The sequence below is a fragment of the Mauremys mutica genome, chromosome 1, assembly GCF_020497125.1.
Source record: "Mauremys mutica isolate MM-2020 ecotype Southern chromosome 1, ASM2049712v1, whole genome shotgun sequence".
In the NCBI taxonomy this organism is placed as follows: domain Eukaryota; kingdom Metazoa; phylum Chordata; order Testudines; family Geoemydidae; genus Mauremys; species Mauremys mutica.
The window spans coordinates 50,110,952-50,131,780 of record NC_059072.1 but is presented as its reverse complement, the minus strand read 5'-3'; the positions used below and the strand labels follow the sequence as shown (position 1 = coordinate 50,131,780).

Below are 20,829 nucleotides of genomic sequence, written 5' to 3'. Positions count from 1 at the left end.
ACAAAAATATTGGAGAATCTCCTTTTTCCTTCATGCACTCAGCACAACCTGGCACTCAATGGTAAAATACTCTGCAGTCCTTTCTTCAGTCAACGTGAGGTTTCCCCAGTACTGGACTGCAAGGTTGAGGCCAATATTTTGTTTAATGTTTAATCACTTTGTTCATTGATACAATGCCAAATTTTCCAAAGTGGACACTTAAGATTTGGGTATTCAGAAGTGCTCCACATTGACCTAACTCTGCTCTCACTGATGTTATCCACCATGAGAACAGAATTAAGTCAATGCTGAACACTTCTGAAAATCTCACCCTTCATGTTGACTCCTTCAGTTTTTGGGTGCCCACCTAGATCCTGTCCTGTCTCAAAATGAGCACCCAAAATCAATGGGCACTTTTGCTGTTATGCCACATGCCTCTCAGGTGCCACTCACACCTGCAGCTCCCACTTTATTTATTCTCTCAGGCCAGTGTTAATATCACACAGACTGCTGGACAAACAGGAGATCTTGGGGTGCAGGTGGTCCAGTCTGTCACCAGGGGCTGATTTGTACTTGCTGAGCAGACAGGCATGAGGCCTCTCTGCTTCCCATTCTGTCTGCTGTCTGATCCCCCTCCAGCCACAGGGAGGAAAGGACCCAGTGGCAGCAGCAGCACCTCATTGGCATGTGGGGGGTAATGGGAAAGGGAAGAGGGACTATAAGGGCAGCAGGAGCTAATGGAGGAAGGGAAATTAATGGAAGCAGAAGCTCTGGAGTGGAAAGGAGGCAATGGGGAATAATAGGGGAGCAAGAATCGTTTTTTGCCCCAGCTCCCTAAGTGGCCCCCTTAAGGATTGAATTTACAACCCTGGGCTTAGCAGGCCAATGCTCAAACCACTGAGCTATCCGTCTCTCCTTGTGAGTAGTGTCAGTTTGATGCCATTTTTCCAGCACTACAACTCTACAATGATTTTTTTTTAAATTAAAGTTTATGGTTATATGAACATTAATTGGGGTTATGCAAATAGTCTCATTATGCATTTTCCATAAAATGTCACGTGACTTGGCATCTATGCTTTTGAAAATGCATGTCTCTCTCTGTCTCTCTCTCACAGGGTTTTTCACTAGTGCCCACAGTGTCTGAGTGGCAACAATGTTAATTAGCTTGAGATAGTGAGTTCCCTAGTGGAATTCATGACATATCAGCTTATGTGTTATATGTGTCACCATCTGTGTTATAGGTATCACAAGCACTCTATTGATTTTCAGTATTTTAAGCTATATTCATTACATATTGATGTGAAATGTGATAGACTGTAAAACCTCTGGCCAAAAAATGTCCAACATATTCACTAATTTTGAGAGCCTCAGTTTTTAGCCAGAATCTACCCTAATTGTTCCCTTCACCTATATCGTTGTTGCCTTATTTATATCTTGTCTCTTAGCATCCCCAAAACTAAGAGTGTGTCTACATAGCCAGTTACTGTGCTTGCAAGTCAGGGTGAGAATTTATAGCGCACCAACTGCCTGCATAGTAACATCCACTGCTGCAGCATGCTGCAAGTCCCTGAATGCAGCTTGGCATGAGGACATAAGAACATAAGAATGTCCATACTGGGTCAGACCAGTGGTCTGTCTAGCCTAGTGTCCTGTCTTCCAACAGTGGCCAATGCCAGATGCTTCAAAGGGAATGAACACAGCAGGGCAACCATCAAGTAATCCATCCCCTGCCGTCCAGTCTCAGCATGTGGCAGTGAGAGTCCAACCCAGAGCATGAGGTTGCATCCATGACTATCTTGTGAATAGCCATTGATGGACCTATCCTTCATGAACTTACCTAATTCCCTTTTTTTAACCCAGTTACAGTTTTGGCCTTCACAACATCCCCTGGCGTCCACTGTTGACTGTGCATTGTGTGAAGAAATACTTTCTTATGTTTATTTTAAACCAGTTGCCTATTAATTTCATCAAGTGCCCCCTAGTTCTGGTGTTATGTGAAGGGGTAAATATCACTTCCTTATTCACTTTCTCCATATCATTCATTAGTTTATAGACCTTTATCATGTCTCCCCTTAATCATCTCTTTTCAAAGCTGAATAGTCCCAGCCTTTTTAATCAATCGTCATATGAAAGCTGTTCCATATTTCTAATAATTTATATTGCCTTTCTCTCTACCTTTTCCATTTCTAATATATCTTTTTTTGAGATGGTGCACCCAGAACTGCATATAATATTCAAGGCATGGGTGTACCATGGATTTATATAGTAAAATTATTATATTTACTGTCTTATTATCTATCTCTTTCCTACTGGTTCCTAACATTCTATTAGCTTGTTTGTCTACTGCTTCTGACTGCGAACCACTTCTATTACACTTTCAAGTAGTAGAAGTGGTTAACAGTAAGAAGAGTAATGTTATGATTCATTAGAAGCCAGTACAGTCTCTCTTGGACAGTTAAAAGATATTTGCATAATTTTTATTAATACTCGTTAGATCTATTAGGACAGTCACTTAGGAGAGCTGGTTCATTTTCCAGTTTTCCAGCTCTGTCACAGACTTGCTATGTAACCTTCGTCAAGTCGCTTAATCCATCTGTGCCTCAGATTCCCTTTAATAAAATGGGGATAATAATACTTCCTTTCTCACATCCTTAATGTGTGATGTTGATATAGATTGTAAATTCTTAGTGCAGGAACGGTCTCTTAGTATGTGTTTGTACAGCACTTAGCACAATGGGGCTGTCAATGTGTTGGGCCCTCTAATTGTTAATGTAAGACAAATAACAACAATAATAATAATACATTTGAAGGCCGTTAGCGCTGAACTGAGTCCTTACTACTGTTATGCCACAAGATTGTTTTTTCTTGGAGTTTGCATTAAAAATACATAAGAAAATTTGGGCCAGATCCTCCCCTGGTGTAACTCAGCATGGCTCCATTAAAGTCAATTAAACTCATCTGAATTACACCAACTGAAGACCAGGCATCCCCACCCTCAACGCTTTTTCCTTTGCATTGCAATTTTGATTCTTAAAAAACATCTTATTGGATAAGGATAGTGGGAAGGACTTTCCCATGACAATAAGATCATTGTACACATTTGAAAGCTATAATAAAAAATAATCTTCATAAAGGATCAGATGAATGCCAAATTTTTATTGCCATCTATTAGTCAAAAGTACAGCCATATTCCCAGGCAATGCAACATGGTTAAACTGTGTTTTTTAAAATTAGAATTAATGACATAGTTTTCATTCATTGCATTTATAATTGGTATATACTGAATTTTTAGAATCTTGAGTTTTGTAGGATTAAAAGGAAGTTACAGTCATTACATGACAAGCCACAATATCACCGTATGCAGTATCAGACAAGAAAAATCATTCTGGTTGCTTCCTACATGATATGTCTGCATTAAAAGTTGATGTACAGCTACAGGTGTAAGTTTGACCAGATCAGCTAGTCTTAAAGGTCATGGCAGCAGTTGCTAGTGTTGAATTTCTCGCACTTTATGCCTTGTAATGTTTGATCATTTCATGCTAATGTGTTGATTTATCTAAACATGTCTTTGCACCACGAACTTCCACATTATTGAAAGAATGAAACAGTATGCTACTATACTTGCAGTTTACTGTATATCTTAGCATGGGATTTAAGGTAAAGGTCAGTGCTTCAGCACAGATGTGGTAGAGTGGTTAATAACTGTCACATGAATTGGATATGTGAAGTGTGGAAGTAATATCCCAATCTAAAGCTGGCTTTTAGCATGAAGTGCCACAGACTCTGTTGTGTTTACAGCAGTGCACCTACTGTAGATGTTGTAGGGACTTGTCTACACAGTGCATTAGTCTCCGCTAAAGGGGTGTAAATTCTAGTGCATACTAGCATATTGTGCACTAGTTGGTCCCTTATAGATCCTGCTGGCATGGACTAAAAGTTTCTTAGTGCGTTTTCATGTAGCATTAATGCATGCAATGGACTTTTTACACTAGGTACTTCTTCACTACACACTCCTTTTGGAGGCATGTAGAGTGCATACAGTACCAGGGCCGGTTCCAGGGGTTTTGCCACCCCAAGCCGAATTGCCACCGAAGAGCCGGACCTGCTGCCCCTTCCCCTTGGCTGCCCCAAGCACCTGCTTGCTGCGTTGGTGCCTGGAGCCAGCCCTGTACACTACATGCACCTCTAGCACAGGTACAAATAGCAGTGTAGGTGGTGAGGCATTGCATAGGTGAGTAGACTAGAAACATGCCTGAACTCTTTGGGTATGTACTCCACACAGCTCTTTACTTGCCCACGCAGTGCCTCCCCTGTCTACACAGCTATTTTTAATAATGTAGTGTCCTGCTGCCTCCACTTTGCTGTAGTCTTTTCTCACTGCAAGGAAAGGATCCAGCAGCCAGGAAAGGATCCAGCAGCTCCCTGCTACCAGAGCCTTTCACTGATTCATGTAACTTGCATTTCAGTGTAGACGCAGACTGCGTTTCACTGCAGTGTGTAGCTACACAAGCCCTACATGCTGCCACAAGTGGTGGGCAGTGTAGATGAACCCTTAGTGCACACCAGTAGGATTCACAACACACTACTGCACACTAGAATTTACCCTCCTGTAGTGAAGACTAAAGCACCATGTAAACAAGCCCTAAGAGAAAGTGAAGCATATCTTTTACCCCAGAGACTACAGTCCTTCATCATCTGCTTTCTGCTACTGGTGCTTTTATCGTTGTTAATATCATCAGTGGGGAAAAATAAAAGTCTTGGTTGGCGTTGTGCCCTGTTCTGGAGTGGGGTGTGTTTTAGAGAGCTGTGATGTGTTGATCACAAGATCAACCTGAATTTGGAGTAAGATAATACTCCCTTTTAGCCACTATTTAAGTTCTAACACACACATATACATATCCATGCTGCTCTTGCTCTTCCTCCCTCTCTTTCTCTCTCTGTTTTAAGGAACTTTCTAAAAATTCTGCTAAAATTCAACATAAACACAATATAAAAAGGATTCTGCTCTAAAAATACATCACATCACTATGTGACAGAGCATTTTGCATTTTAGAGGCTCCGTTCGTATTCTTTTATTAATCGGGACAGACATATATACTGGATAAAGCTTTATAGATATAAAGTGACAGACATATTAAATAACACCCATTAATCAACCAGTATGGTCTCCTAACTAAAGCAGCTCATTAAACTCAAAGGGCCAGATCCTGACCCCGTTCCATGAAACTAAGAGGTGTGTAAGCCACTTGCTCCTGTGATTGTTGACTGGCTTCATGGAGGCATAGCAGAGGATGCCAAGCAGCTCCTTAGCCACACAATATAGTAGAGCCTCAGAGGAGGATTACCCTGGAAGTGGAGCCATACTTGTCCCTTAGCTGAGAAGTTCTCAGTCCCCCATGGCCATATATAGCAGTGAGGGGCAGAGTATCTTATCCTGATCTTCCTCTGCATTAGGGTACTTCTAGCAGTGCAAAGTTGATGTAGAACCAGTCACAAAAGGATCCCCCCAGGGGAGAGAGAATCTTCAGGTGATACAGAGCCACCATAGTTGCTTCTTGTGGCAGGTGCTCCCCAGTAGTCCCTGGGAGCCATAATGACCTCCTGCAGCCACTGACAGGTGGCACAAATTGGAGCAGCCCTCAGACTGCTCTAAGTGATTTGAGGGAACCAAATAACCCAGAATGACTTCAGAAAGCACACATACACCATGTGCTTCTTGGTTACAGCTGAGAATTATGGCCTCTGGTTTCATCTCAGTAGCACAGGCCTGGATAGCCAGCCACTGAAGTAAACTCATGGCCACTGGAAGATGGGGGCGCCCTCGGGAATTTTGTAGTGTTCTGTGAGTACTGGCTGGGCCACAGAGTTATTGCTGGGTTCCCTACCTATAGAACATTAAGGTCAGGATGTTAACTGAGAAGATCTGTACAGTAATTCCACTAGCTGGAAACTGATAAAAGTGTTCAGGTGCATTAGTGTCTCTTTTAATTTCTGCTCTTTTAATCTATATATACAATCTTGTCTGAACCATTAAATGGTCATGTAATTAGATAAGGGTGTTCAGAAGTCTTGCAAATGACTATTTTGTGGGAAACATTTTCTTGGTACCAATATGCTCCTCCTATCACCCCTCTCTCACACTGCTGCAACACAACACATACCACCAATTCACACATAACCTTGTTCATCAGTTGATTCCATGTCCCTCTTCACCCAGCCCATTCCATCCCCCTCTCAGCTCAGAACTTTTCCAATCCCCACAACTGTCTCCAACCCAACCGACTCAGAACCAACCCCATTCAGCAGACACGCACATACTCACTTGTGTCTTAGGCTGAAAATCCCCCTCTTTCGATATAAACATCTCCTTTGCTCTGAACTAACTGCCTCAGCTCTGAAACTTCCCCCGCGCAATACTCCAAAGCACAGAACACCATCCTGATTCCCCTCCCTCCCTATTGCCACCTTTCACTTCCCCTGCCCCAATACTCCAGGCTCAGCAAGCCATTGTTAAGCTTAGAACCCGCCGTCCCAACATACACCACAACCAGATTCAGAACCCAGCTGCCCATCCACCCATGCAGAAGCTCCTCACTTGTTTCTGGGTTTGGAAAAGCAAGGGCAGAGGCAGGAGTTCACATCTGTAGACACTCCTAGCTCTACCTCTAGTGATGAACAAAAAGAGCCCCTCAGAAGCCTGCCATCTCTGCTCTGACCCTCCTTTCTCTGCTGACTGTGGTCTGTATGCTGCACAGACAGAAGGCCAACAGTGGCAACCAGCAATACATCAGCCACATAGCACATGTTTGTGACCTTACTGGTGGTTTAAGCCTCACTGTCATCTAATAACCATTTGCCCAGACACAAACCTTCCTTGAGTCTCTTCAGAATTTTAGTTGAAAGTTACATGTAGACAGGAGGAAATGCTGAAATACAAAAACTGTATAGCTCAGACAGCAGCCATGTGATATTCCCTGATTTGTACCCTTGATATAGTAAAGAAAGACTTTCGTTTAAATTAAATATGATTTAGTCTCTATGTTAGATCAGTTCTGGGCTTCTCATAGTGACAGGCCTGCAAGCTGTATAGAACCATGCCATCCGTTTTGCTTAGTATGCAGAAGTGGCTATTAATGGCTAATCAGATTCATGCTGTGAGAACTACTGGACAGGTTAAATGTGATTTTTTTAAAAAATGCTTAAGCCAATAAACCATTTCTTCTTGAAAATAACTAAAAACACAAAGATGAATATTTTCCCAATGTTAGAAGAGTAGCATTTTCAGACTACAAAGAAAGGTAAGAGGATTTTAAAAAGGTATATCAAATGTTAAATAAAAAAAGATAAAATGAGTAGCTTTGTTGTTTTAAGCACATAAGTAAAAGTTCAGGCACCTGTGTTCACAGATCAATCTAGAGCTATGTTTTGCAATCATAAGATATGATATGCTGACTAAACATCGTAAATATAGAATACAGAAATCCCATTTCAAATCTGAGAAATGCTAACAGTATTCCACTTGTATTTGGATTAAACTATGCCCACTCTAACATTCAAATATTTACTCTAAATTTCAACTCAGAATATTTGTACATGTTAAAATGGCAAAGTTTGAGATTCCTAACCTACTGGACACAGGGATGAATGGAACACAGCTATTGGGAGCTAGCTTACAGTGTATATTTACTATATGAAGGGACAGAAAAAAATTAGATATAATTTAGATGATCTTCAGCTATTTGTTTAAATTACATTATAACACAGAACAGATTAGAAAGATGCTGATTTTTTTTCTTTTCAATGCATATTCATAAAAAATTTATCATTCCGGTGTAGCTCAAATACATACATATTTATTCGGCTCATCTGTAGTTCGCGTGTACCTAAACTCTCCCATGGGCTTTCCCTAGTTTTGCCTGGCTATTGCTCAAAGACTGATCTAGATGAAGTGTCCTGATGTTCTTCCACCCTTAATCCTGGGCCCACCATTTACCCCTCCCTTCCTTTCTCACTGTGACAGGACAGATGAATCAAGACCAAGCAAAGAACACAAAGCAAAGTTTTGAGTTCAAATAAATGAAGGAAGCCACATGTGACCACTAAATTAAATACATATGGCTTCCCAGACCAAAGTGTCCCTATTGTTCTAGCATGGACCAGTTGCTAGTTCAATCCAACAAAGAGCAAGAGATTCCTCCAGGTCTCATGGCTCTTGCACTCCCTCAAGATTCAGGGATCGCCTTACCGGAGCTAGCCACATTTCCTTTCATGACTGGATTCCCTGGCTGTCCTTCCAGTAAGGACTGTGTTACTACAAGTTCCCCTGGCAACTGTTCGAAGCCTCTAGGCACCTACTAACATCACCCAGTTCAGGACTGCAGTCAACAGTAGTCCATATATTCAACCACTAGTAGATACATCAGCAGTAGGTCATCAACACCATTCCATACCCACAGAATAGATCACCTCCATGATGCTCCAAAGGTTCACCCTCCTGGAGAACAGGAAAGTCAAGGTCACTCTTGTAGCAAGGTCTCCTAACATTCTGTTACTAGTAAGTGAGCTTTTAAAAAATTGTTTCAGTGCTTAACTAATGATTGAAACAAGTGATTAACCTGACCATTATTTAGCTTCAGCCACATTTTGCACTGAAGCCTTTTGCAGCCTCCACAATGGCTCAGGTCTTCAGCTATTCAGAGCTGAGGGGAGAGGAACCTATGTGTCTCAAAGCCACTTTTGCCCTTTCTCAATCTCTGGGGTCCCAGTAATATTATACAGCCTCAGGGCTATTCCACAGTACACTTGGTTGCAATGACTCCCCACAGGCTTTTCTGCAGCTAGAAATTACTGGATTGCTGCATGCTCTGGCCACTCCCTTTCCTCCCTTGACATGCTCCTGGCATGCCTGTACACTGGACAAGAATGTCTTTGAAGCAGTGAATCTCCCAGCACAACCCCTGTGGAGGCAAGGATCATGTCCCATGTTTTCCTTCTGGGTTTATTTTATTGTGCTCTAATGAGACCTAGTTAGCTTATAAAAAAAGGCCACTAAACCCAATTCTGAACACGCCACACACAATCAAATCATTCACTCTTTTTTATTTATTTAATGCTTTGAAGATACGAATGCCTTTCTTAAACAACACTGGTGAAAAACATCATTCAAAAGGTCTATCTGGAATAATTTTGAATTCAATTAAATTTTTCAGTCATGTTACACAGTCTTCATTTACAAAAAATATATAAATATTGTTTGAAGACAACCCATCTATAAATGTTTGTGCACGTGAATGATGATAGTCTCATAGCTGTATTCTTCAGCTCGGTAGTATGAAAGCCACTAATATATTCTGCTGAAGTATTACGTACACAAAGTTACATAATGTTACGGGAGTCTGAGCTTGACATTTTCAGATATGAATATTATTATTGCACTAACTTAAAACAATGAAATAAAAAACCGAAAGAACTATTCAATCTACCAACAGATTTCATCTCCCAAAATATGTTGGTTAATTACAGTAGTAGATCACCAATTGCAAGATCAATATTAAAGTCATATTACTTAGTCATAATGCCATTCCCCTGTTATCTACTGTATAAAACCTTAGAAAAACTCAGAAAAAAACATGAAGCTTTACTGCAAGAGAAATTAATGCAAGAAATGGTGTTTTTAAGTACTGGAGAGATATGAAGCATTGCAACCTCACAGCCTGCTAAGGAGCAACATCTGCACTTAATTTTAACTTGACGTGCTTCAGATCTCATATTCATATAGGTATTTAATGATCCAAACATAATGGTCCTATATAGAATAATTATATGAAGGAGCAAACTTCAGCTGTATTCCTTTTAGACAGATGCTTCAAGAGAAAACGTGTTCTGGTTCTAACAATGAATATTTCCTTTTAACAATTAAAATGCTTTAGGGTGGGGGGAAGTAATCAACCTCAAACCTTAAGTACAGTATGTAGACAATGAAACTTAATGTTACTCCTTTTTGACAGACTCCTTGTGTCTTCCTCCCTCCCAATATAGCCAATACAAGGAAAAGAGATAGAGTGCAACGCAAACCATTAAATCATAGTGGTAGATTGTTACAACAAATACAACAAACAAGAGGAAATAAAAGATTCTGTAACTGATATGCTTTAAAACTAGAGACTCGCTAGGTAAACTATGTGCTTCGCTTTTCTGGTCAGAAATATCTGAAGAATCAGAAATGTGCTGGTTTTCGTGCTCTGAGTCATCAGGCCAGTTTAATATTTTTCCTTCAGTTATTAAACCTTCAGATTCAGAGCTTGTCTCTTCTATTTCTTCAGAAGGCTCACTAATTAAAATTATTGGCCCTAATGACTCCTCTTGTCTGAACTCTGTTTGATGGAAACACTGGCCTATATTCCTTTCTCTTTCATCACTTGAAGTCAACATGTTTTTATTAATACATGTCATTTCGCTTGGTAGGTTGAAATAATATCCTGACTCAGCAGAAATATTGGCAATGGAGTTGAATGCAGGGGCTGTATATGGATGCTCTGTATTTTCTACCTCAGCAGTAACCACCTCAATAGACTTTTCAGAAGTTGTCGCTGGAGAGCTTTCATAATGACAACTGGGCACAATATTTGTATCAGAGGGTGGTGGTTTTGTTTCACCTTTGGCACCTGAATGGGAAAGTGTTCCAAAAATGTTTTTTTCCTTATGTTCTTCAGCTTCGTCACTGTAGAGACACTGCTCGGGGTTTGGGGAAACTTTCAGTAATTCTTCTGAATATAAATCCTGCTCCAAACCTGCTTTTCCTTCTATAGCAGAAGCCCATAATGTTTCCTCTACAGGTGGATTATTTCCAATGTCATGTTCTGCTTTGGAAACTTTTTCCTTGGTATTGCATACAGACATCATTTCGCCTTGCAGTGTTTCACGTACATGTGCATTATAAATATCTAAAACTGATTCCTTTTCAAATTCGGTGTCATATAATACACCCACTGTATTGCGTTGACAAAGAGTATAATGTGAACCATCATTTCTCCCTTCATGTGTATCAAACGCTGTTTCCTTTTCCTCTGTGGGCCTGTCACTTACTGCAGTCTCTTGAGGTAGCTTAGCAATTACTGCTTTTTCACTAGCAGACATTTTTTCTGAAGCACGTTCTGATGTTGTTTTAATTATATAAGCTGTACCTGCTTCTGCTTCCTCTGTATTACCATGTTCAGCTACAGAAGACTTTTCACACCTCACTGTCTCTTGGCAGGTAAACAATTCTTCTGTGGGAGTAACATTCAAATACCTTGTCTTATCCCTCATTCCAAACATGATTTCACCATCTGTTTGCTCTTTAATCTGTTCTGTTCTATTTATCTCACTCTCTCTTTCTACTGGTTGACTTCCTGAAACACTCCACATTTGATTTTCACACACTACCCTACTCTGATCATCTGTAACCATGCTGGCTGATTTCTCAATTTGAAGTTGACAAGCATCTGTCTCCAAAATATTTTTGTTTGTTGAGAAATTATCTTGGCTGTACATTCGTTCCTCAAAAAGCTTGTGATCATTCTCCTTAGTATCAAGCGTATCCTCTGGGTTCAGTGACATAATACTTGTAGCTCTTGCTTTGTCAGTTGCCACTGCAAAGACTGGGTAGCCAGTGGGGAAAGTAGTCATTTTACTCCGAGTGGCATCAGTGTATCTACTGTCTGTTTTCCTCAAGTTATCACTTAACTCACTATATTCCTCTTTCCCTTGTTTGCCTTCAACAGAGCTTGTGATTTTTTTTCCTCGACTTCTATTGTCAGAGCTTCCCCTATCTTTTAGCCAAGTAAACTCTTTGAATTCATGAGTGTCTTCAGCTCTTCTTTCATCAGCTACATGGGAAATCATCTGGTCTTCTGCTTGTGAAGGCTTGGCTTCATGTTTATTATCTGACGCTGATGGCAATGTTATGGTTTTTGTTTCAGTAATATATTTTCCCTGAACACTGAAAAGTTTCGGAGCTACCGTGTCAACACTCTCCTGCTCTTTAGTTAGTCCTAACTCATTTAACTTGATTTCTTCCTCCTCTTTTCCTATATCAGTGTTATAGTCTTTCTTTGATACTTTCACCACAACTTCTTTTTCTGTATACGGGCTTTTTGAGCAATCTATTGAGATATCAGAATGTGCAAAAGCCTCAGCATATATATCTCCTCTTAAATGTACCTGATCTTTGCTTAAAATCATCCCCCCCTTTTCTTCATGTTTGTCACTGTCTGGCAATACTGATGCTAGCATTAGGTGAGATGTTTGCAGAATGTGTCGCTCTGGAGCTGGATTAGCATTGTCATCCAGTGCTTCGGTTACGCATGTATTTAATTGCATTGATTCATCATGCTCTGAAGAAATTGTTTCTGGTTTCATTTCACAGGCCTCTTTGTAGATATCAGCATCATCGTCACTGATGAATAACCGCTCCATCATTTCGCTTCCTGAGGCACTATCTGTTTCACCTTTTGAAATATCTACATGGCTCATTCCTTGTCTGCTTAAGACAGTATCTTTAATACGGATAGTCACATTTTGCATTGTTCCAGGCAAATATTCCTGTGATAAAAGCATTTCACTGGTACCAATGCATTCCAAAGGCTGCTCACTATTGTTTACAGTGCCTGCAGTAAGTTCCTCTGCTAATGGCTGACTATAATCATATCGTATGGAATACTTTTTGTTATCATGTAATTCTTCTCCTAGCTCTTGTAAAGTATTTTCTGAAGGGGAACTGATAGGCACAGGCTGCCTGAGCAAGTCAGTGCCTGTTTCCATAAGTGTTAGCTTATTCTCCAGTCCTTGGGCTTCATTTGGAAAATTAACTGGCTCTGTTGTGTATAAATTCCTTTCATCTCTGGAAGTACTTCTAATTCTTGTGAACTGCTGACTTAGCTGAAACAACAGAATAGAAAAGAATGATCAGAATGAGCTCTATAAAAATATTCAAAATGAATGAGGCAGGCTTTCATTATGGAAAATTTTGTTTTCAGTTTCAAAGCTTTTATGGAAACATGTTCCGAACAATTTGCAAAATTTGCATTGTATGTAGTTTTTAACATATGTAATGAGCTTTATAGTGAGTCTGAAAGGAGCAGGACATCAATAGTATTCAGAATGCTGTTTCTTTATTCATGAATTCAGTAAGCTGCAAGTGTATTTTATACAAATGAAACCTAAAAAGAATATTCTCTAAATGGGAGGCTAATCAATTCTTTGCACATTCAGTTCTAAGGTTGAGGGGTTTTGTTTGTTTGTTTGCTTGTTTGGGTTGTTTTGTTTTGTTTGTAGTGAGAGCATTGATACAGCACATCAAAGCCTGGTAACATTCAGTATTGTCCAGTAAAACAAAGACATGTTGCACACTGACAAATACAGTTAGAATTATCTTTGCTTCATTTCTCTTAGGAACCATTTTGCAGGATTCAAACCAGAATGTTTTTAGACAATTTGGTAAGGCTGACGTTGGAAATGAGATTAGTGAAGTAAAAGGCCAGAAACTAATCATTCTCCTTCCCCCACCTCCCAAATATCATATTGTATTATTCAACTGTGCCTGCTTGTCATTGCATTCTCTCCTCACTTTCGGATACTCACACTGATAGCTCCATGCTGATCAATTAGAGGATAGCTTCTTGGGTACCCCTTGTTACATTTACACTTGCTGTAGATATCCCCATTACAATTTCTCTTATTAATATGTTTTCTGCAAAGCCACTGCAAACTATTAATAGTAAAACGTCACTCAAAGAAAAGTGAGGGAGCTAATGTCTCTGCAAATTCTGTTTTAATGACCCTCTGCCAACTGGTGCTCAAATGTATTTGAGCTCTTCGGTGATGCCAACTGTCAGGATTTAACAGTGAGATGCCTGTGGTTTTTTTTGCTTCTCATAACTGACATTTGCATGATCTCAATAATTATATGCAAATCTTACGATTTCCCCTTCTTCTCACATAAGGCTCATGTTACTTGTCAACTGCACAGCTGTCTTTTGAGCCAATGCCTGTGGGTTTCAAAGATTTGGTTGTATTTCCATCTATTATAGATATTCATTGTTTATTTCATTAAAGAGTGCATAGTACAAATTAACATATAAATTACAGCTTCCCTCTTCATTTATTGTATGAACAATCTCTGTAATTTATAAACAAACTGTTATATTTGAACCTGCTCATTGTAATAGGATAAATTGAGAAAAAGTATGTGATTTTTAGGCCTTTTAAAAAAAATATTTTTTTTAAAAATAAATAAATAAGGAGATGTTGATTTTTCAGGCAGTAAGAGCTCCCACAATAGGTGACAACTTTGAACTTTCTTAAAGTTAGAGCTAAGAAAATTTCATACTTAAGTGTGAGGAAATAATTCTTCTCCCTATCAAAAAGACTGAGTGGTACTCCTCTTCCTCTCTGGTCTGATTCAGCATTCACATTTTCACAGGCAATAGCCATTTTAAACTATGATTATGAATCTATGTACCCAAAAAACATAAGCTCAGAACAGACACTGAAAATAATAGATGGCTATATATGTCTCATTTACTGCCATTTCTTCCTTCATGGTGCAAAATGCAAGCCAAACCATAAAAATCCCCAAACAGATTGAATGTTCAGTGAATGTGAAATTTATGATAACAAATTTAATACTAAATACAGGTCTAAAAGAGTCTACTGTAGTAGTTATATAATTTTTCCTTTTAAAATTATAGAAATTGGAATTTTGTTCATGTAGTGTATTATATAGTTAATCTCTGAAACATCTGTAAGGCTCACAGTACCATAAATACAGGAATTTTACCAAACGTTAAGTGTTTATGTTAAGTGTATACTCATCACAGAGACTAGGAAGTGAGATCTTTGAAAAGTCACTGTTCTAATTCTTTGAAACTGTCACTTAGATCCTCTGGTAAGGAAGTAAGAGAGAGAAGTCATTAATTTAAGACCACAAGAACTTAATGAAATTTACTGAAATCACCTTCTATTGTTGATTCAGAGGGAGATACAATGAAAATACAGACCATGGTTTTACATTTGTAAATTAGTACATCAGTCAGTTCTTTTAAAAGGGGCTTTTTCACCACCTTTGATGTGTAAATGGATTCATCTCATCTAACACTGTGGATATAATTGTATAACACTTACCAGCAACTCTAATTCTTTTTCATTATCTTCCTTATTATCTTCATTGCATTCAACATTTATATCTTTTTCATTTTCACGACGCGGTTCAATGTCTTTGTCCTTCTCATGTGAATAAACAATTTGGGGGATGTTTGCCTCTGAAGAGTTAACAAAAATATACTTTAACAGCCATTGGACTGTTTGTTACATTATCTATTTTAATTAACATGTGCAATAAGGAAGAACTAATTAAAGTAGCTGTTGTACCTGAAGTCCTTGAATTATTCCATATGTCTTCATCAGATAGTGCCAATATTTCTTCTTTGCTGTTAAATGCAAAAGAAACTTAATGTGTTATTCTGCAACAATTATTGTTCCAAATCCTTTTAGACCTAAACCTAAAGACAGTTAGTTAATGATGCAAAATCTTTTATGTGATTTGAAATTCAGCAGAAATATAACCTTGCTGGTCACAATTTTATAAAAGAATTTTTTTTTGTGATGATGTGACATTAACCCTTGGGGAGAGAAGGAATTGATTGAGACATGCTAGTGAATGACGTTTACTGAAATCACCTTCTATTGTTGATTCAGAGAGAGATACAATAAAAGCACATAAAGATAAATGCCAAGTGCCCACTTCAATGGGTGTTGATGGCACTTAGGATCAGGCCCTTGTAGGGATGTAATCTCACTAAAAAAAACAGACAGGACTAATGTAAATTATTATAGCAGTTGTGGATTCCATCTCCATGAGACAGAATATTTTTATGTTGGTCTCAGTGATTAAGTTTTGTGAATTGAAAGACCAGTTGTGGGTACTGGAAATGGCTTTCTAATATTTTTCAATTAACTTTTTTTCTGTTCCATTTTATTCAAACTTCATTCAGTTGAACTGATATAACATTACTTTTGTCACCAAAAAATTCCTTATTTCAGAAGGAGGATGATACATTTATACTATGTTAAAAGAATTTAGACATCTACTGTCATCACCTTTTCACAAAATCCTGCCTTTACTCCTCTAGGAACATAGGAATTAACATAATAGAAATGTAGGATTGGAAGAGATCTTGATAGGTGATCTAGTCTAGTCCCCTGCACTGAGGGAGGACTAAGTAGCATCTAGACCATCCATGAGAGGAGTTTGTCTAATATGTGCTTAAAAATCTCCAATGATGGACATTCCACAATCTCCCTAGCTAATTTGTTCCAGTACTTAACTTCCTTTACTGTTAGAAAGTTTTTCCTAATGTCTAACCTGAATCTTCCTTTCTGCAATTTAAATCCATTACTTCTTGTCCTCAGTGGTTAAGCCCATTACTTCCTGTCCTCAGTGGTTAAGAACAATTAATTTATCACCCTCTTCTTTATAACAACCTTTTATGTACTTGAAGACTGTTATCATGTCTCCCCTCATTCTTCTTTTCTCCAAACTAAACAAACCTGTTTTTTTCTATCTTTCCTCAGAGATCATGTTTTCTAGATCTTTAATAATTTTTATTGCTCTTCTCTGGACTTTCTCCAATTTGTCCAAGTCTATCCCGAAGTGTGGCACCAAGAACTGGACACAATACTCTAGCTGAGGCCTAATCAGTGCTGAGTAGAATGGAAGAATTACTTCTCATGTCTTTTCTTACAACACTCCTGCTAATACATCCTGGAATGATGTTCCCTTGTTTTGCAACAGCATTACATTCTTGACTCATATTTAGTCTGTGATCCACTATAATCCCAGATCCTTTTCTGCAGTACTTCTTCCTAGGCAGTCTTTTCCCATTTTGTATATGTGCAACTGATTAGTCCCTCCTAAGTGTAGTACTTTGCATTTGTCCTAATTGAATTTCATGCTATTTACTTCAAACCATTTCTTCAGCTTGTCCAGATCATTTTTAATTTTTTAATCCTATCCTCCAAAGCACTTACAACCCCTCCAAGCTTGGTATCATCTGCAACCTTTATAAGTACACTCTCTCTGCCATTATCTAAATCATTGATCAAGATATTAAACTGAACCAGACCCAGGACCGATTCCTGCAGGATCTCACTCGATATGCCCTTCCAGCTTGACTGTGAACCACTGATAGCTACAATCTGAGTATTGTTTTCCAACCAGTTGTTCACCCACCTTATAGTAGGTTCAGCTAGGCTATATTTCCCTATTTGGTTTACGAGGTCATGTGAGGCAAGTTGAGGTATATCACATCTACTACTTCCCCCCTTTCACAAGGCTTGTTACACTGTCAAAGAAGGATATTAGGTTGGTTTGACATGATTTCTTTTTGATAAATCTATGTTGACTGTTATTTATCACCTTTTTTTCTTCAAGGTGCTTACAAATTGATTGTTTGATTATTTGTTCCATTGTCTTTCCGGTTACTGAAGTTAAGATGACTGGTCTATAATTCCTTGGGTTGCCTTGAATCCCCATTTTATAGATAAGTACTATATTTGCCCTTTTCCAGTTCTCCACAAGTTCTCAAAGATAATTGCTAGCAGTTTAGTGGTGTTTTCAGTCAGTTCCTTAAGTATTATAGGATGTATTTCATCAGGTGTTGCCAACCTAAAAACATCTAATTTGTCTAAGTAATTCTTAATTTGTTCTTTCTCTACTTTAGCCTCAGAACCTACCCCAGTTACACTGATGTTCATGTGCCATTTTGGATTGTATGAAGGATCAGAGCATTTAACATATTAATAATCTGGAGACAACCCTGTTAAATAAGAAACTGAATCACAGAGAGTTTAATGGTCATGTTTTCAGCCATCCCTCTACTGAGCCTCCACTTATGTACAATCCACAAGTAGACACACACAGACAGACTGCCGCACTTTGCAGGATGAAACACCTCAAAACACATTCAAACATTTCTAATACTGTGCCTGCAAATGTTAAAGTGCACAACCACAAACTATATAAATAGTGTTTGTGGAGGGCAAATTCTAATACCTGCATGTATTCACAGAACCCAAAATAATAAAAAAAAAACTTTCAAGAAATAGAAATGTTTCATTTTGAAATGGTGGAAACAAAACATTTCAACTTTTTCAAACCATATTTCCTCCTTGGGGTGGGGGGGCACAAAACTATATGCTGAATTCGACCCAAATTTGCAAATAGTTTTGATGCTGCAAAAAAAATAATTTTTCAGCAAATGTACTGATATCAGTGACAAACCAGAGGAAAGAACCAAGATACTCTGTCTTTTTCTCCTATGCCTTATCCACAAGAACCTATCATACAAATGATATGTTTTTAAAATGTCAATTTTCCAAAGTCAGATGGCTGGGACAACCTGAAAATCTGGCATTGCCTAACTTTTGAGTGCTTGACTTTCAACCTTAATGTTGAAGCAATGGTTTGAAGTAGTTTTGTATGTAATTTTCTAGGTTTAAAAGCAATCTGAAAAAACAAAAATTCCATTGTGTGAAGTATTATGATATGGGTTTGAAACCAAGCTCTTTAGATTCACAACACAGACCTCCCCACTTGAATTAAAAGAACAACCCATAGCAGTAACAGGCTGTTATACTCTTTGTGGCTATAAGGAATCAGAGGAAACATAACACACACTTTGTTTACATGTTTAACAGGAGAAAACTACCTATTCTTCCTAACTTTCTTCTGAGAAATGGATGGATTGCTTTTGCTGAAATTTATTTTAAAAATTCAACCTAAGGCAGAGAGCAAACATGGAAATCTTCAGACAAAATGGTTAAAGATTGGCAAATTATAAGCAGCTGAAAACAGGAGCTTATAATGGAAAGTGTTAGGCAACATTACTCTAGGATCGCTACAAACTTCACATATAGTATATTAAAAAAAACTTTAAATTCCCCAGTTATTCACTGAATATATACAAACTTAAATGATAAAAAGTACATTGGAAAACTAAACTACTTAAAATCCAAACCCTAGTCTTCCTTCCTTTACATGTGACAACTTAATTCGGGGTTCTATGTTTCTCCTGCGATACATATAAGGACTTCAGTTAATACCTAAAGCATATAAATCATTACTTAGGTAACATCTACACTACAGCCCCGTCGATTTAGTGGGTCTAGTGAAGACCTGCCAAATTGACAGCAGATCGCTCTCCAGTCGACCCCTGCACTCTACCCTCAATGAGAAGAGTAAGGTAAGTCAACGGGAGAGTTTCTCCCCTTGATCCCCACGGTGTAGACCTTGCGGTAAGTCGACCTAAGGCACGTTGACTCCAGCTACATTATTCATGTAGCTGGAGTTGCATAGCATGGGTCGACTTACCACGGTATTGTAGACATAGCCTGAGTCTGCCATGCCTCCAGCCTTCTTTCAAGTTCATCCTTAAACTATACTTCTTCTAAAAAGCCTACAAATATTAGTCATCTCCAGGGGGAAATGGTAATTAGATGGGAGAAAAGTCTATTACCAAGAAGAGATATTAAACATCACCATTTGGTCTCACTGCTTTTCATTGCATCCATTTCCCCTTCCACTGTTTGTACATTATTTATCTAGACTGTAAGTCCATCAGGCTATCAACCAATACTTCATACTCACCTGGAAAGTGCCTAGCTCACTTTGGGGTTATATAAACAATATAAAATATAAATAAAATAAATAAATAATGCAGCTCCTGTTTTATGTATTAATTATCTCATTGGTATTGCAGGAGACTCACAGGACTCTACATGCATCTCCCCTGTCTTGGCAGCCACAAAGCCTCTGTTTACTTTCAAAATAGACTCATAGACTCTAAGGCCAGAAGGGACCATCATGATCATCTAGTCAGACTCCTGCACATTTCAGGCCACAGACCCTCACCCACCCACTCCTATAATAGACCCACAACCTCTGGCTGAGTTCCTGAAGTCCTCAAATCACAATTAAAGACTTCAAGTTACAGAACACTCACCATTTACACTAGTTTAAACCTGCAAATGAACCATGTCCCATGCTGCAGAGGAAGGTGGAAAAAAACCTCTACCAATCTGACTCGGGGGAAAATTCCATCCTGATCCCAAATATGATGGTAAATTGAACCCTGAGCATTCCAGCAAGACCCAACAGCCAGACACCTGGGGAAGAATTCTCTGTAGTAACTCAGAGCCTCCCATTTGTTCTCTCCTTGTTTTCTTCTTATTTATAAGGTTATAGAACCTTTTATTGTTGTTTTTAATTTCCTTTTCAAGGTCCAACTCTGCATGGCTTTTGGCAGTTCTCAATTTTCCCCTACAGTCTCTGATCTCCAAGAGGTAACTTTCCTTTCTGATCCATGTGATCTTCCATTCCTTGTAGGCTTTCTGCTTTCTCTTAACAACCTGTTTGAGATGCTTGCTCATCCAGCTTGGCCTGCAACCCTGCCCTACGATTTCCCCACCTTGCTTGAGACGCAGGCTTCAGATAGTTTCTGCAACTTTGACTTAAATAATTCCAAGCCTGCTCCACATTCAGATCCGTGAGTTCTTTGGTCCAGTCCACTTTACTAACTAATTCTCTTAATTTTTTAAAAATTGCCCTCTTGAAATCAAGGACACTAGTTGCAGATCTATTTTTGTTTATCCTTCTATTTAGTTTAAACTGAATTATCTCATGATCACTTGAACCAAGGTTGTCCCCAAAACCAGTTCTTCTATGAGGTCCTTATCACTCACCAATCCCAAATCTAAAATGGCATAATTTCTTGTAGGTTCAGTGACTATTTGGTATTCCTTTTAATCAACACA

The 20,829-nt window shown here is 38.7% G+C and overlaps 1 protein-coding gene across 1 annotated transcript in view; it reads right to left on the bottom strand.

The window, feature by feature from the left end:
• Positions 1-9,969: 9,969 nt before the first annotated feature.
• PPP1R3A (protein phosphatase 1 regulatory subunit 3A) overlaps positions 9,970-20,829 on the bottom strand; it is a 37,588-nt gene continuing 26,728 nt past the window's right edge. Inside the window, exons 2-4 of the mRNA XM_045008238.1 lie at positions 15,388-15,446; positions 15,142-15,278; positions 9,970-12,897 (exon numbers count right to left, since the gene is read on the bottom strand). Coding sequence (XP_044864173.1) covers positions 9,970-12,897; positions 15,142-15,278; positions 15,388-15,446 — 3,124 coding nt within the window. The remainder of the gene's footprint in view (positions 12,898-15,141; positions 15,279-15,387; positions 15,447-20,829) is intronic.